This window comes from Panthera onca, chromosome B2 (genome assembly GCF_046562875.1).
Source record: "Panthera onca isolate mPanOnc1 chromosome B2, mPanOnc1 haplotype 2, whole genome shotgun sequence".
Taxonomy (NCBI): domain Eukaryota; kingdom Metazoa; phylum Chordata; class Mammalia; order Carnivora; family Felidae; genus Panthera; species Panthera onca.
In genome coordinates, this window is record NC_138343.1 from 116,174,513 (window position 1) to 116,193,359 (window position 18,847).

Below are 18,847 nucleotides of genomic sequence, written 5' to 3' on the forward strand. Positions count from 1 at the left end.
CTATTAACCAGGATTGGTAGCCTTCATGGTGTCAGTATGTAAGTTATGATCTTTTAGTAATATAGATAAGATATTGATGATAAATTTTAAGTTTATTTTTTGTTTTTGTTTTTAATGTTTATTTATTTTGAGGGAGAGAGAGAGAGAGCGCGCGCATGAACTGGGGAGGGACAGAGGGAGAGAGAGAGAATCCCAAGCAGGTTCCATGTTGTCAGCACAGAGCCCAATGTGGGCTCAATCCCACAAACTGTGAGATCATGACCTGATGTAAAATCAAGAGTCAGACGCTTAACCAACTGAGCCACCCACGTGCCCCAGATTTTAAGTTTAAATTATAATGTACATTTTCTGTGTGGTAACAGATACTAGTGCTGGTGATACATTAATTCTTAAGATACTTAAACATTACCAAAATGTAGATCAAGTCCCTTATTATATTCTGTGCAATCTGAAAATAGGAGTGATATTATAGAGTACAGTCAAGTCCAGCCTAGACAAACATCTACAACAGTTTTGAAGGCCAAGATCTTAAGCAGTTGACATTAGTAATTCAAAAGTAACGTTTAAAAAATTACATGTATGAGTATATGCATGTGGTGTGTATATGTAAAAAGTAACTTGACCTATTGATGAGAACCCTCCAAATAATTTTGTATATTTACTGCAAACTGTAAAGAGAAACTTTTAAAACTTCCAATGCATCTTTTCATCCTTCTGCTTGTGATGGTAACATAGGTTGAGGAATTAGATGATAACTAGACTTTATATTCTTTTATGCAAAACCTTGAAGACTGGTCATGAATTAAAACTCTCACTGCCCCTGGGAAATCACAAAATGCAGTATAATTTCTATAACATCTCTTACCATGTTCTGTATTGGCCAAGCATTTAGTTCTATTTTAATTTCTATTTAAAATCCACTTATGTATAAAAAAAATGTAGGATCTCTGGGTATGTCTAGAATGCAAGTACTATGGTACAGGATTATAGACTATTAATACTCTGCCAATTTGGACCTTAGTCAAGTTATTTTAAGACAGTTTGTGATTCGTTAATTCATTATCTGTAGTTAGATTATCCCTATCTTTTTAGTAAAAAAAAAAAAGGCATATTTATTAGCATATGCATATGCATAGAATTATGAAATGTAAACCTATTTCAAGGTGCTCTAAACCTTATAGTATCTTTTAAGAAACTTTGAATATTACACATGCCACTTTTATTTGACTAAATATAATGTATCTCAACTATGAACACATTAAATGGATTCCTTTGTGTCAAGTGGCATCTTCATTGTGAATGAAGGTGAAAATGTACCAGGATAACCTTTGGGAAGTGAGGCTGTTTGTGAAGTTGTTTTATTTTGTTGATGATGATGTATGGTTTTGCGATTAACAGTCATCTTTTCTGGGGATGACATGGGTGAAGTTAACATTTATTCTTCTTTAACGTTTTACTGGCATCTTTAGAGTGTTATAAAACATGCATTTACTACTTGGTAGCTAAGCATTTCTCCCTCTTTGTTTCTTTAATTAACGTATTGATCTAAACTGCATCTATAGGATCAAGCTTATTGAGACAGACTGCCTGTGTCTCCACAAGAGATCATTGCTGGACTCCACACTTTTTCCGTAAACAAAATATGGACAAAACTGCAACATGTGGAGGTTGAAGAATCCATTAAAGACTTTTGGCAACTGTACCTTAAAGATACTTCAAAAATAATTGCGTTTTATCGCTTCCTTTATGTCATTGCATACAGCAAGGGTTTTAAAAAGACCAAATACGGCTCTCTGATTTCCATTTAATGGAAGAAGTAATAAAGTTTAATTGTGTACTTGAGCACAGGGTGTCATTTCCAGTATATCTGATCAATAATTTATCGATTGCCTTTGGCTCGGAGTAATATTTGAAAGAAAATGTAGCCAGTGGGCGCTTATCTAGCTGGAGCTTCATCATCTCAATTAATTATGCTTTTCCTGAATTTGGATCATTAGGCGACCAAAGTGACAGCAGATGGCGAGCAAACTGGACAGGATGCTGAGAGGACCAACAGGAGAGCAGACTCCTTAGGAGAATTCATTAAGGAGCTTGCCCAGGATGCAGAAGGTATTAGAATCATTTAATTTAATCATTATGTCTCCCAACAGAAAAATAGAGAAAGGGATTACACAGGACTGGAATTTCTCCAGTAACAGATAACATTTATCAGTCTGAGGGTCAGGTTTAAAAAGTGTTTTGGTTGATATATTCAAGGGCGTTGTCTGCCGAGAGTCTGCAATCTACAGTGTTAAATTAGGGACAACAGCGAATTAGTAATCATGAGTGCAGAGTCATGGAAAATTAAATGTGGTCCCTTAGGAATGCTTTAATTTTTGAGGAATGGCTATTATGATTAAAGAACGAATAGATAACTTATGTCTTGCTATTGTTTGTATTCAAAACCAAGAGATTGTTAACTTTTTTAAAATGCTAATTTTAACATTCTACTCAGTACATTAAAGCAGCACTTTAATTTCTCAAAATGGCTTTTAAACTACTTGGTGCTGTTTTTAATGAACATCTGGTGCTTGGTGTTTGGATTTGCTACCTTACCAGAAGCTACACTGCATTTAGTCCATAATTCTCTAGGAGCTGGTTCTTGGCATCTACCAATCTGACTGAAGATCAAAGTGGAAGCCATTTTGGGGCTAAAGCCCAGATGAGAAAAAGAGATTTCACAAAAAAACTAGATCTTCAGTATATATTAATATAAAATAAACACGCATGCATATTTAGAAAGGAGGAAACGTGTTTTTTTTTCTTTTAAAAAAATAAAACATTTTTATTGCTCTACAGTGTATTTTAGATATTTTGCTTTGTAATATAGCCAAATAAATCAGGGCACGGGATAAACTTTCAGGCAGATTCTGACAGGTAGTTCTTAGGAATCACTGGCTAAGAAGAGACCGAAACTCCCAAAGATTTCCCACTGCAGGAAGCAACAGAGTTTTAGTCTGAGGCAAATAATCTGAGGCAAAACATGTCAGGATCTGGAACATTCTACTGGAAAATTCTTAATTAACTCATTATGGTTTATCCTCTGCTAGATGGAGTTATTGTGCTTTCCCTGATTTTATTTTCCATTAATGCTGCTTAAAGTGTTCTCCATCCAGCACTCCCTACCCCCTCCCCCAACACACACACACACAAAATTCCTTCTGCTTGGATCCATGAAGGCAATGGTCAATATCCCAGTAACTTTCCTTTTCCTTATACCTCAATCTCAACCACTCAATACTTAGCAGCCTATCCTGGAAACTTATTTTGAAATCATTTCAATCAAATATTCATACCTAAGAGTAAATGCTAGTACATGTTTTCAATAGACTCCAACCAACATTAGCACTGCTAATTCATTTTCCCTGCGTTGCACCCACCAGCCAGTTTGTGCACGGGACAAAGGCACCAACAGGGGGCAGAGTGGAGACGATATTTAGTCCAGGTTTTGCTCATCGCCCACAGTCTATCCGTTAGAGAAAAGGGTTATGTATCCTCATAGGTGTCTCCCATTCTCTCCAGTGTGCGTCAGTCAGACACTCAGGTCGTGTCTGTCCAGACAGGACACATTTTTTTCTAATTCATGTGAAGTGCCAGGTGGGATAGCTGTGATCTGTACCTGAGAGAAATGTGGACATTGCTCCCTTCTTCCAGTGGGTGCTAATGTAAATGATAACAAAAATAATAACCACAGCCCCTCATAAAAGAACTTTGGCAAAATTAATCCAACTGTTAAAATTTTATGAAAATTAAAATTTGAATATGCCAGAGGTAAACTAAATCCTGAGATGTTTATATGTGCTGTTAAGTCTTAGCAGTTCAGGAATTTTTTTTTAAAAAAGGAAACTCATCAAAAGCCTTAAGTAAGTTATACAATATATCCACACTCATTTTTCCTCCTGGAATTACACTAATTGTGGATAATAACGGTACTTTTAGGCTTTATTAGTGACAATAAATTGCTGTGGGAGAAGCAAATGTTTTAGCCTGGCATTTGTCTACTTCAGTTTTATTTTTAGATAGATAGAATACCTTACTCACCCTATCTTCCATTATAAGTCCTGGCCTCTTCATAGATAATCAGGGTCCATTCATCTAAGGCATTCTTATCTCACCATAGTTTAAAATCTACTTTGCTAGGACTCCTGATTATATCATAAATATACTATATGTTATTCCATATTATTCCATTATTAGAATAATGAGTGATATATATATATGTACATATACACATGTTATATATATGCTCTGACATATTAGGACTTAAGAAATGCTAGACACCTTCTTTCCTATTTCACAGGTCACAATTGTATTTGTCATTCATGATAAATTTACCCATCAGAAGATTTTTTTTTTTAGGCTCAGTGTGAAAAACAACTTTGTTTCTCCTGAAGAATTAATCTATTTGTATGTTGCAGATACTGTTTACTTCTTAAGTTATCCTTTATAATCCCTGGCTACTTTGGCTACTAAGATACTGTTAATATGTCTTCTGATTTACATTATTTTTTATCTTTACCCCATTTCCTTTTATGAGAATTTTGTCTTGTTTTAAAGATACTTCAAAACTCCTTAAAATTCCCTTTGAAATAAAGTAGAAATAAGTAAATAAATTTAAGAGATATATTAATGTTAGTTATTTTCAATTCTGTTGAAAATGTACCAAACTGAGAGTGCATACCTTTGAAAAACAGACTGAATAACATCTTCACCTTTAGCTTAAAAATATTCAGAGAATTTCCAAATTCCACATGTAAAAGCAGTGAAGCAATCATATCTCTTCTATTAAAATGATGCTTCCTTTCTTAATACAGTATCATTTTGCTAAAGCAGCTGCTGTGCCTTAATAATTTCTTCTAGTTGCTTACATATTACTTTCACTTAAAAGAAATGATTCATGGTTCCAAAAGGTACAGCAATCTTTGTCTTTTCCTTTTCTCTCTCATTTTTCCAGCAAGTTCTTCCCTGGAGAAGTTTAACTTTGAGAATAGACCACAAGTGAGGCGTATCTCATATTTAATCCTTTACAGCCACCTAAGTCCAGAAGCTAAATTCAATCAAATTCCAAAAATATCTCGAATCAAAGCTCACTTATATATTCACTTAATAAAAGAAAAACAAAAACCTTTGTCAGGTTGAAAAGTGGAATTTATCTCTTTCATTAAAATAAAAAAAAATTGAATGCAAATGAGTCAGTGTTTAGTTACATAATGTAATTAGTTAAAATCAACATACAGACAGACATGCACTCAGACCAAAGGAGGAGATGCACCATAGGGAAAGGTCAATCTACTGTCTTCCTTGAAATGTAAGAAGTATAAACCTTACATTTAATCATTGGCATTCTGGCATATTTCTCACAAAGTCTGCTGGATGAAGGAACTTTCCAATTAATCAGTCCATGGTCACTGTGGTTCCTTCACAAACACAATAAAGCCTAGGTGATAACTTAGCAACAGTAGTGGTGGAATCTTGAGAAGTTTCCTTGGTGTATTTCAAAGTATGACTGTTAAGTAGTTGACCAAGAAAGAGCCACCCTCACTAACTTCTAGGAAAACAGCACATGTGCAATAATTTCTACCACAAGGCTAGGAATGACCATATTTGTTCTTTAAAGCACCTGACTTAAATTGTTCTACAGATTAAATCATGGCTTTCAGAATAAGGAGCTGACTGCAGCAACTTGCTAACCAAATCCATTTATCATGAAAAGAGAATTTGGGGGTGCCCGGGTGCCTCAATCAGTTAAGTGTCTGACTCTTAGTTTCAGCTCAGGTCATGATCTCACAGTTTGGTTCATGAGATCCAGCCTAGCGTCGGGCTCCACACTAATAGCACAGAGCTTGCTTGGGATTTTCTCTCTCACTACCTTTCTCTCTGCCCCTCCCCATCTCACATGCACACACACTCTCTCTTTCTCTCTCTCAAAATAAATAAATAAAAAATAAAAGAGAATTCAAAAGATGCATTTTGGAAGGATAAATAAAAGGTTAAAACTCAATTCCTTCTGCTAAACCATGATTTTCAAACTCTAGCATACATCTGAAGCCCCTAGAGGGCTTGTTAGAACATGGATTGCTGGTCCCTACCCTCAGAATTTTTAACTCCATAGATCTGGAACAGGGCCTGAGAATCTCTGTTTCTAATAAGTTTCCAGGTGAGGCTGATGATGCTTGTTTGGAGACCACATTTCAGAACCACTGTCACACCCTTCATGGCTCATGTCACACCCTTCATGGCTGCTCTATTTGGCCTATGTGTACCTGTTTCAGAAACTCTGAATACTATCGTTAGAACTCTGAATACAGCTCCAACCAGTTTCAATAAGAAACATTTCTCCAAGAATATAAATGAATTTTCAGAATTCTTTATGTCCTAAATGCATCTTAAGCTAGAGCATTGAATAGTAGAAAATGTCTCTTAGCCAACCCAGAGCCTCATTCTAGGGATGTTCACAGGTAATATTATAGAAATAAGGTTTGGCACACAAGAGTTTGAGAAAACCTCTCCTTTCAACTTGTTAAGTTAATGTGCCATAAAACACACTTCAAGAGAAGTTGGCCTAAAACTAACGGGTAGAACTGCATAAATGTTTCAACGCACCGGTTTTTCAAACTTTTATCCGACATAGAATTCTTTTTTTCAAATGAAATCTTGCCCAGAACACTAACCTATAAAATAGACACTTGACAGAATAGACATCATGTGTAGAATACCTGGAGCACCTAGGGAATCCTAAGATTCTGAACAGCACGGTTTGAACTTTATTTAAAGCTTAATAAACACAGATGCTTACAGTGGATGTTATTGCTAGAAGGTAGCTTTGAGCCCTAATCCGTAGCCCTTGTCCCAAGACCAGTGCTTCCTCCCTCATTCCTTCCACCAAATGAGCACAAAACTGTGCGGAAGTACAAGGGCAGGTTTGTTTTCAGAGATCTCCTCACTGATAGTTTTTCCCTACTCAGGATTTTAAAATGGACTGAATGTGATTGTGTCTTATCGGCCGTGCAGATTTTGTGCTTTCCTCTTCCAAAGGGAATGCTACATGTATCATTGCTTACCTCTTCCCTGGAAAGGGTTGGAACCATTTTTTTTGTTTGCATTTTCTTCCTTGTGAACTAGAGACACCCTCCTTTAAGGACTGTGCCCCCCAAAAGAAATATAAAATGGAGAAATATGTCACCTTTCCCTTATTGGTATGGATTGTTATTAACTACCTCCCTGTTACCAGCAGGAACACTCATGGCAAACTACATTTCATTTGGAGATCCTGTGGAAGAGCAGACACTTGGTGCCATTTTTGCATGTGGCATTTTTGTTTACTAATTTACAAAATTTGTTTTACCCCCTGCAGCTGTAAATGAAAAAGCTGTGAGACTAAATGAAACTCTAGGAATTCAAGACCAGGACTTTGAGAGAAATTTGCAAGGGCTTCAGAAAGAGATTGATCAGATGATGACTGAACTGAGGAGGAAAAATCTTGATAAACAAAAGGAAGTTGCCGAAGATGAGTTAGTGTGAGTAGATACTCTGTTATTTTTTTACTTGATAAACTGAATTTTTCAAATGGTTGTTTACAATTTTCTAAAATTTTCATCACACTTATAAGTAGAAGATGCTATTTTATTTTCCACTTAGTAATAATTTGTCTTGCTCTAAAATTGATTAAAAGTATGTTTTTGCCTATGTTTAAATAATCAAATAAATGATCTTTTTTGGATTGCTGTCCCTTCCACAATTAGGCTAATGGACTTGCTTTATTAATTGCCTGTATTAGGGACTTCTAAACCATCAAAGGGTTTTTTTTTTTTTGCGTGTGTTAATAAAAATATCTTTGGATAATTATGAATTTAGCAGCCCATTCTATACATTTTGTCATTTTAGGAAATGCTGAATAGAAGGGTCATCAAATAATAAATGCCTAATACCTTGAAATAAGGGCTGAAAATTTGAGGTTGGAAATAGCAATAGTGATTTTACTAATGCAAATGAACTCTGTGACCACACACTCAGGAAAAAAAAAATCATTGTTACATTTATAGTCAGCTAACTTCAAAGTGATGGTGTTATTAATATTTAAGTAATATATACTAAGCTAACAATATCAGCAACACCTGAGAACTTGTTAGACATACAAAGTATTAAACCCCACTGCAGACCTACTGAATCCAGAGATCTGGGGATGGGGGCCAGCAGTCAGTTTTGACAGGCACTCCAGGAGATTATAATGGCTGTTAGTTTGAGAACTACTGTTTTCCAAGTAGTTTGCCTTTCATAAGGGCAATATTATCACTTTAGGAAAACCATTAAGTTAAATTCAGGAAACTCCCAGATCACTCAGTTGAAAGAAAAAGAAAAGTAGGTCAACATCACGATGCCATATTAGCATGTCAATAACACAGTTCTGCTAACAGTTTTTAACCAAATATATCAATGTTCATACCTTATATCCAAAGTAACAGAGAAAATGTACCACTATGGTGAATCAGGTGACTTTTTTTTTTTTTGTATGTGAAGCAAACCATAAAACTTACTTCATCAGTCAGATTATGAAAATAACATGAGACTCTTTCCAGTTGAAAATGCTATATTACTAATACATTTTAAATGTGTGTATGTTGTGTGCTTTCATATTAATTATAAATGGCCTTGCCACTTTTCAGGTACCCATTTTCATCTTGATTTAGTACACAATCTGCTTTAAATATCATCTTATTTTCCATTGATTTAATACTAGCATTGCTATTTAATACCAATAAACCATGAGGCAGTGACAAGGGCTTATTGTCTGTTACTGGGCGGGGGTGACTGCAGGGCTGCAGAAGGCCTTCTGAAGAAGGTGAAGAAGTTCTTTGGAGAGTCCCGAGAAAAGAATGAAAAAGCAGAGAAGGATATCCGGGCGATACTGGCAGACAACAAAGATAAAGTGGATGCTGCTTGGGACCTGTTGAGAGAAGCCACCGATAAAATCAGAGAGGCTAATCGCTTATCTGCAGCAAATCAGAAAAACATGACTGCTTTGGAGGTGGGTCTTAGGGATTCTCATTTGAATCTATAGGGCTGGGTTGGATGGGGCGGGGATTGAACATAGCTGGAAAAGTCAAGCTGATGCACATTTACACAAATCAAGAACAACTGGAGACTTCTAACAAGCAGATCAGGAAATAATCCTTTTAAAAAAAATTAATGACTATATTTTTGAGAGAGAGAGAGTGTGTGCACACACAAGAACAAAGGTGAGCAAGGGAGGGACAGAGAGGGAAACAGAATCTGAAGCAGACTCCAGGCTCTGAGCTGTCAGCACAGACCCCAACATGGTATTCGAACTCGGGAACCATGAGATGATGACCTGAGCCAAAGTCAGACACTTAACTTACTGAGCCACCCAGGCACACCAGAAATGATCCTTTAAAAAAAAAAAAAAATCAAGGACCATTGCCATAGACTCAAATAAAATTAGATAACAAAGTATTGAAGATTTTAAGGACAGTGTGATACAGGGAAGGAACTCTTTCCTGGGAGTCAGGGGACCTTGATCTTAATGATGACTGTGTCACTAACTAGAAATACGCCTTGGGCAAGTCTGTTAAAGTCTCTAAGCCTCAGTCTTCAAACTACACAATAAGTGCATTTTATGTGACTGCATCCAAGGTATCTTCGAGTACCAATCTCATATGGTTTTGTAACCCATGCAATCTAATCCACAAACCATTGTTTAGACATCTAACTACCGAGGGTCACAAAAGTGCCAACTTATTTCCTAATGGAATCTGGGCACACTAAGAGTCCAGTGCTTGGGAAAGCTTTTGGTTCCCTTTTCCTTTGCAATGTGTTCCATGCAAATGATATTTTAACAGGGACTAACATGAACATATCACATCTGAGTTATATTTTTCCCTCTTTTTCTTCACCGACAAGAGATAATTCTCTCCTCAAGAAATGATGGGCACCTTCTGCCTTTTTTAGAGAGGTTATGAGCCTAGAACCAAAATAGATTTTTCCTTTTCTTCCTCCCTCCGTCACTCAATGCCTTCCTTTTTCTTCCTTTCTTCCTCCCTTCCGTTCCTTCTTTATCTTTCTTAATACTTACCATGACAACTTCATCACTTTTCCCAGTAGTAAATTCAGCACGTATGATGGTGCAAACTGTATTAGGCATTTAAACAACAACTTCTCCCCAGAAACAAAACTTCCTTTGCTGTTTTCAAAGTATTTGACCCAACAGATCTGAAAACAGCGGCAGATCTCTTTCTCTTCTAGTGTATAATCTCACCTTCATTATAACTGAACACTCTCTGGCATATATGATGCTTTCAAAAATGTTTGTGGGATGGCAGTTGAATAAAACAAATCTGGATATTTTTTTTCCATCTCATTTCTTTCCATTTTCCTTTAGAGTAAGAAGTAAGAGGATGAATTAATTTTTTTTTTTCTGGGATTCACCCTTGTCATGTTGATGGAAGATGGAGAAGGCTCACTTTTTTCCTAACTGAGGTATCTAATCTTAACCAATTTGGAGTCTACTGACATGCTGGGAATATTAAAGAAAAAGTGCCATCTTGTGAGGCAGGATGTCGGGCTATCGTCCTATCCCCAGTGCTGACATGATTCATCCTGCTCAGGGACACACCAGTGGTGTAACTTACCCGGAGGTGCACCTCTCCATTTTATGGCAACAGTTTAAGAAATTAAAATTACCTGTGTGGAAAGCATAATAAGCATTTGGGAAGTATTTCAAGAAGAGTTATAGTGGTGCAGTAAATGGTCCTTTCAGCTACTCCTTCCTTTTAGTGATGTTTAAAACCAGGAGCCATCATTCTTGGGCACCCCTAGAGATGCCTGGAGCTTATGTAGTCAGTATTGCGATTCTAAGTGGTCCTTTTTGTATTTTCATTTTATGTGTCATGCTTAACTAAAGGCTTGTTAAAAACTTACTGGAGTAAATAGATAAACTGATGAAATTAACATGAGTAAGGCACAGCTTACTTAAGATTGCCAGGGCTCATTAGGTTAATTACCAAGCTTCCTGCTACACCAACTGACTGAGAATCAACTGAACAGTTTGTTAAAACACAGGGTCCCTGAGCTCCTACCCAGAGTCTGAGTTGGTTAGTCTGGACTTGGCTTGGGGTTCATATTTTAAAACTCTCCCCAGATTAATCCGATGTGTATACTGCTTTGAGAACAACTGACACATTGTATCCGTTCAATTGAATAACGAGCTGTGTTTTATTTTATTTTTTGTAAATGCTTATTTATTTTTGAGAGAGAGAGACAGAGTGTGAGCAGGGGAGGAGCAGAGAGACAAAAACGAGACACAGAATCTGAAGCAGGCTCCAGACTCCCGAGTTGTCAGCACAGAGCCTTGATGCGTGTCTCGAACTCACGAACCATGAGATCATGACCTGAGCCAAGTCGGAGGCTTAACCGACTGAGCCACCCAGGTGCCCCATGAGCTGTGTTTTAAATAGACAAATTGTGCCTGTGCTCACAAAGAAGGTGCTATAATTAAGACACAACTCAATGTTATTTGTTTATTTTAAGGAGATAAGCATGTATTGTTTGTTGAAAACACTTACTAAGCCCCTACTAATTTCAAGAAATGTGCCAAACAAATGTCGATTAGATCAAACACTGGTCCTTATGGTGTGATCCTTGGAACAGCAACATCAGCATCAACTAGAAACTTGTTAAAAATACAAATTCTTGAGGTCTGCCCCAAATCTGTCAACTCAGAAACTGGGAGTGGCACCCAGCCACCTGTGTTTTAAAAATGCCTCCAGTGATTCAGATGTAGCCTTAGGTTTGAGAACCACTGAAGTAAAGAATAAAACACCATCTCTGATGATTTCAGGTGACTTGTGTTTAGTGGGAAGTACACACAAGTAAGTCACTTCATGCACTGCAGTAACATCATGAAACTAAACAAAGAGAGGGCATCTAAATCACCCCCTGGGTTAAGGAGGACTTCATAGAGGACATGATATGTGTGCTGAGTCCTGCATGATAAGCACAAGTGAGTCGAAGCAGAAAAGGAAGAATATTCCAGAAATAGGGAAAACCACAAGCAAGGACATGGAGAGGAAAAAGAAAATATAAAACATTTGGGAGAAAATTCAGCAGTTTGATAGGATTGGAATGATGACTTCACGGGGACAAACAGGGGATGGAAAGCCAGAGAAGACAGGCGAGGTCCAGAACTTGAGTAATAAAAGACCAAGTACATTATGATCAAGTTAAGGAATTTGGGGTTTATCCTGGAAACTATCAGAAGCCACTGTAACATTGGAGTCATGGATTAAAGTTACATTTGGGGAAATTTGTGAGTGGTTCATATAAACTGGAGAGTTCATTTGGTATTAGGAAATCATGTAGTATAAGGCTTGGAAAATAGGCAGTGGTGATCTACAATGCCTGTCAGGCACCTACCTCAGCAAGGTGCTGTTGGTAACAGAGGTGTTTGAGACTGAATAGGAATGATTCCTGGCCTCGTAGAACTTAACATTCAGGCAGCTTCACAGTATAGAATTCTGAGATTAATATAGGCTAGGAATATCAGCAAAAGAGTCACACGCACAAAAAATGATGGCATCCTCGCTGAGACTGAGAGAAATGATGGGGTCACATGAGCCCCAACACAGAGCTCTGGAAGTGCACGGTGGTGTTAGGAAACGTCAGAACAGTGAAGCTCACTGCCGAGCTACAGAAGTGTGTAGTAGAAGATAGCTCTGGAAACGGCATTTGGAGCTAGATCAGAGGGGCTCTGAATGCAAATTTCTGGAGGAGCACGGGATCAGAGGGCACTTGCAGCGATGGAGAGAAGGCGGAGAGGACCGTGTGCGTGGGTCGCATCAAGGATGTGAGCAATTCAGTTACGCGAGGGAACATGTATTGAACAGTCTGTCCCTAAATCGACCATTAGGAAACTGCAAAAGGAAGGATTGCAAAGAAAGTAGTTAGTTGCTAGACAGAGAGGACGATAGCTTTTGCAGGCTCTTAAGCCTTCCACCTCACCCAAAAAGGTTTTAAATTTACAGAGCTCTGGAATGAATTAAGATCTAATTAGAAGTTAAAAGTAGAGATGCAATCAACTTTGATACATATAGACTGTTTTTATGGAATTTATATTATAGCGAGGGAGATAATCCCTAAGCCAATAAACAAGTATGTAATATAGACACAAAGTCTGGAGCATGGACTAGTATACATAATAAGTGATACGTTCAGCAATATCGCACCTGTAGTCAATATGTTGTGCTTCCTCAGTTGTACGTAGTTCAACAGGCTGTTCATTTCTGGCGTGGCGTCACCGATTTGCACTAAGTAACAGTGCTTTTCGCAACTCTCAGAAGGGGCAATCAAGATGGTTCAATCTATACAAAAAATACCATTATCTATGATTCTATGGTTTGTGGCCACCCTGTAGAATATAATTCAGATAAATGAGTGCTAAGAGGAGGATCAAAATGAAGTAATTATAATAGTTAACGATTACATTGTGTCTGCTGTGTGCCAGGCAGTGTTGTAAGTCAGTTCCTCTCAAATTTTACTGTGTAGATCACCTGGAGTTTTTGTTAAAGTACAGTTTCTGAGTTGGTAGTTCTTGAAAAGGCAATGAGATTATCTATTTCTAATACCTTTCCAGGTGATGCTGATGCTGCTGGTTAATGGCCCACATTTTGAGAAGCAAGGGACTAAGCCTTTTACCTGGGGCTACATAAATCACTCGCCCCTGTTTTTCATAGCTTGTGAGTGGGCAGAGCTAGGATCCCGACCCAGGCAGGCTATTCCCTGAATCTGGTTTGTAATTGCTGTGGTATATAGATAATAATTGGGATGAAGATGGCGGCTGTTTTAGATAGGTGATCAGAGAAGTGACCAGAAACAGCGTGGGGGAGGAAACAAGGCAAAGAACTGAGCGAGAGCACATCAGGGAGGGAGGGAACTACAGCAGCAGAGAATTGGAACAAGACATAGGGACTGGCAGTGGACTTACATGGTTGGTGAAGAGAAGGGGGGAGAAAGGTATGAAATCAGTGCTATCCCAGTGCAAATAAGGCAAATGATTTCTATAATAAGAGTGACAGTCCTTTCATAGCTCAAGACCTAGGCTTCTTCATCAGGTAGACCAGGTTCAAACCTTACCTGCACAGGTAGTGTGACCTCGAGTAAATCACTTGTTCAAGTTCCTATTCTTTTAAAAGGTGATAAACACAGGACCTGTAGAGTTAGTGTAGAATTTACTGAGAAAATCCTATAAACTACCTGGCACATATTGAGACATAAATGAATATAAAACTAGCATTATTATTTATATAACAACATAAATGGCAGAGGTTTAAAATTGATGCAGTTAAATGCACAAGTGTTTGGGAGAATGAGTGAGATGTATAAAGAAAAAAAAATATACACAAATGTTTGCTCCAAATAGAAAAATAACAATAGGTCTCTCTCGTCAATTTTATCCTTCTAGGCTAGGAATCAGTTTCATGTAGTTTTAAGACAAGCTATCAGCATCAAGGAAAAATGAGAGCTTGCTCTCTTTTCACGGAACAGCCCATTAAGTTTATTCTTCCATGTGTTCATTTCTCTTTTTTTGAAAACCACTTTCCCTAAGTCCCCTTAAAAATCTCACTTCTTCCAATTTTTACAGAACTCCCATAGAATAAATCTGCTTATGTCTATGCTCACAGAATACTCCTTTGGCCCTGCATTCTGGAATGTAACGTCTAGTTCCAATGTAATTCAGGGTACGACCACATGTTCAGTAATACATATTCAGCACTTGCACTTACACAAGTTTAAAATGGGTATTGATCTTGCTTTAAAAATAGTTTCTAGGGACGGCGCCTGGGTGGTTCAGTCGGTTAAGCCTCTGACTTTGGCTCAGGTCATGATCTCACGGTTCTGAGCTCGAGCCCCACATGGGGCTCTGTGCTGACAGCTCAGAGCCTGGAGCCTGCTTCAGAGTCTGTGTGTGTGTCTCTCTCTGCCCCTCCCCCACTCAAACTCTGTCTCTGTCTCTCTGTCTCTCTCTCAAGAATAAACATTGAGGTGCCTGGGTGGCTCAGTCAATTAAGTGTCTGACTTCGGCTTGGGTCATGATCTCACAGCTTGTGAGTTCAAGCCCCACATCAGGCTCTGTGCTGACAGCTCAGAGCCTGGAGCCTGCTTCAGATTCTGTGTCTCCCTCTCTCTCTCTGCCCCTCCCCTGCTCACATTCTGTCTCTCTCTCAAAAAATAAATAAACATTGAAAAAAATTTTTAATAAATATTAAAAACAAGTTAATAGTTTTTAGGGGCACCTGGGTAGCTCAGTTGGTTGACTGTCCAACTCTTGATTTTGGCACAGGTCAGGATCCGAGGGTTGTGGGGTAGGATCCATGCTCAGCATGAAGCCTGCTTAAGATTCTCTCTCTCTTTCTCTCTCTCTACCCCTCTCCCCCACTCATGCTCTCTCTCTCTTTCTCTCCCTCTAAAATAAAAAATAATCAAAAATTTTAAAACGTAGTCTTTAATTCCTCAGCTAACATCACATAACTTTTCTTCTCTCGGGTGACTTTCTCACACTGAGAGGAAGAAAGTACTTATATAGGGATTTAAATAAAATAACTCTCAAAGGACTGGCCAGGTAGTTTGTAGCATTCCCATCTGTTCTCATTGTCAACACGACGTGCCTTGTTCACAAAGCCTATGTTCAGGCAGCTTGAGGAAGTCAAGAAAGAATACAGGGTCGGATAGGGTTTCCTCCGAAGGGCATTTTGATGTTTTGTTCCTACTGTGCTACAGAAAAAGAAGGAAGCTATCGAAAATGGCAAACAACAAACTGAGAACACTTTAAAAGAAGGCAATGACATACTCAGTGAAGCCAACCGTCTTACAGATGAAATCAACTCCGTCATAGATGTGAGTACTTGATAAAACCCAAAGGGAAAAGAAAATAATAATGATACAGGCTTTCATAAATAGGACACAATCAAAAAATCTCAGTAACATAAGCAAATCCTAATTTTTTTTCTTGTGGGTCTCAAATTGTTTTTGGACTATTCCATTATGCTTGTGCCTAGCTCTTGGCAACAGTTAAAACTTCACACTGTTCTCCCAACAGACATGAGAGGGTACTCATAAACACTCACACAAACCTGTATTTTTTCCCACAGTGATGAAGGGTATTTCTTATTCCTAGGATAGCCCTTAAAATCTGCTTCAATATTTATATAATGTTAGTTGAAAGAGAAATGTAAACTATTAGCAGACTTTTAATATCCTAATGCAGTAGACACTGCGGTATATGGTAATAGAAACACAGATGATCTAAAAGATCCTAATGACGACCACTTATGCATTTATACCTACAAAGTAGCATTTTCTTAGAAAAATATAGTTAGGTTATTCTTGGTGTAAATTGTCTTCATATATTTCCTAATCCCTCTTATTAAATAACAGCTTTTATTCTGTCCTCTCTTTTGGCTGTGTTAGTAAAATTGAAATTTCTTTTTAAAAAGTAAGTGTGTGGAATTGTATCTCCTAGAGAAATTAGTAACCGATTGGAGGCTTGTAGTCACATACTTAAAATGCCCTTTCTTCTCTACACATCAGTACGTTGAAGACATTCAAACTAAGTTGCCACCCATGTCTGAGGAGCTGAAAGATAAAATAGATGACCTCTCCCAGGAAATACAGGACAGAAACCTTGCTGAGAAGGTGTCCCAGGCTGAGAGCCATGCAGCTCAGTTGAATGACTCATCTGCTGTCCTTGATGGGTATGTCATTTGTTGTCGCAAATGCCTTTGTATCTTGACGCTTGTCCAAAAGTTGTGACTCGCAGAAATGGTAGAGAATCTCTTTGAAATCTTGATTTCTCTAATTATGAGCATACGAGCTACTCGGTCTTTCTGTGGAAAAGCCTAATTAGGAGGGTCCGGGCAAAGTTCCACTGAAGCAGCTTCAAAAGTCTGAGTTAAAAGTGGATTCAAATATGGCTTGGTAGGGAGTGAACATAGCCCTAGGCTATGCTAAGAAAAAATATTTTTTATTCTTTATTAGAGAGCACAGTGGTTGCCTTATTAGCATTTTAAATAATAATATGTAAATACACATTCCATTTCAAATTCTAGTTTTATATTTTTCATTAAATAAAAACTATTGTTAAAAGACTGGCTTTTGAAAATGTGGCCCCATACATAGTCTTTAAGTCTTTTTTTTTTTTTTTTTTTTTTTTTTTCTGTTTCAAACTCCAGGGAGACACTACATAGTTCCCTTGTGTAATAGGCTAGGACTCTTATCTGGGTCAGAGGAGGGAGGGGCAAGTAACAAGGTGTGTTTGACCTATAAATAGCCTTCTACGTGTAAGCGGTATGTTGCCCTACAATTTGGAGTCATCATAATATAAATATAGGTCCTATAACCCCCAAGAAGAATTTTCTCGAATAAATCTGTTATTTAATATATAACATGTGTAGGGTTCTATTCCAATACGCAATATGCACGACACAAAGGAAAATATCCATGTTTGAAGACCCTGGACACAATTCACACTCAATTCATTTTACAGTAAACTATTGCCAATTTTGCATGGAGGGTAGTGAATGGAGCAGTAAGTTAGAGGTCCACAGATGCAAGCTCCAAGTTTTTAATTAGTGATGTGTCGGTCATGTAACCTGACACAAGCTATCTAACCTTCATTTATATCCATCTGGGAAGTACACCTATCCTAAAGAGATTTTGTGAAATTCATTCCAGTAATATGGTACAAGCACTCTGAAATGTATAGCGTGCCTTACAAATGATGTTAAGGATCATCTCACTGCTCACAGTTTGCAAGGTGCATGAGGTTGCAGAAATGTTTGAGTGGGTATTAAAAAATATGTTAGTAGTATTTCATAGCTGAATTATTTAGGAATATGAATTTAAATTGACAACTACAATATAATACAATAAGCAGATATTTCATGATGACTTGGAAATATAATTGTCCTGGCTGGGATCATTTAAGCCATATTTGTTATAAGTAGAATGTTCTTCATTTGGGTACCAACTGCTCTGATGTTCTTTTTTGGGGGTAATCCCAACAGAATCCTTGATGAAGCTAAAAACATCTCCTTCAATGCCACTGCAGCCTTCAATGCTTACAGCAATATTAAGGACTCTATTGATGAAGCTGAGAAAATTGCCCAAGAAGCCAAAGATCTTGCACATGAAGCTACAAAACTGGTAAGAACCAAATAGTGCTTCGTACTAAGAATGTGGGTCAATTTGTTTGAGTAAGTACCTAGACTAAATTTCTCAAATTGAAATGAGCTCTGGAAAATCCTAGTAAGTTAGAATATTTATTTTGAATTATTTTCAAAGGCTCCTTTTAAATCCTATCTAAAATAAACATTCAGTGTGCTGCAATCATAACAGAATTCTTTTCTCAGTCTCTCACTACTTCCCTCTACTGATAAGGGCCTTGAAATTATTGCAGATGCCAAGCGGCTTTGTGCCACCAACTCACAGAAGAAAAACGTCAAACATAAGACTCTGGACAGGGAAATGTATTACTATTATTCCAAATATCATCAGTAAGAAAGTGCCCAGAAAATTAACACCGCTGCTTACGGCTACCCACAAATTTGGCATATGTGAAGTTTGACTATAAAGTGTCCATTTTGCAAAACACATGAGATCATATGCTTCTAAACTCCTTATACTGTTTTTAGCACAATGGAAACCTTTGCTTTCAAAGCAACCTTTGACTGCTGTCATTGTTCAAAATAAATTTGGAATTAATATTTCAGAATTTGGGGGTTCCAATTATAACACGTTA

The 18,847-nt window shown here is 37.6% G+C and overlaps 1 protein-coding gene across 2 annotated transcripts in view; it reads left to right on the plus strand.

The window, feature by feature from the left end:
- The window catches only part of LAMA2 (laminin subunit alpha 2), a 613,797-nt gene that overhangs the window by 476,714 nt on the left and 118,236 nt on the right, over window positions 1-18,847 (plus strand). For both annotated transcript variants that reach the window (XM_078447300.2, XM_078447301.2), the window contains exons 37-42: window positions 1,998-2,109; window positions 7,394-7,556; window positions 8,854-9,064; window positions 15,829-15,945; window positions 16,639-16,802; window positions 18,114-18,252. In XM_078447300.2, coding sequence (XP_078303426.2) covers window positions 1,998-2,109; window positions 7,394-7,556; window positions 8,854-9,064; window positions 15,829-15,945; window positions 16,639-16,802; window positions 18,114-18,252 — 906 coding nt within the window. The remainder of the gene's footprint in view (window positions 1-1,997; window positions 2,110-7,393; window positions 7,557-8,853; window positions 9,065-15,828; window positions 15,946-16,638; window positions 16,803-18,113; window positions 18,253-18,847) is intronic.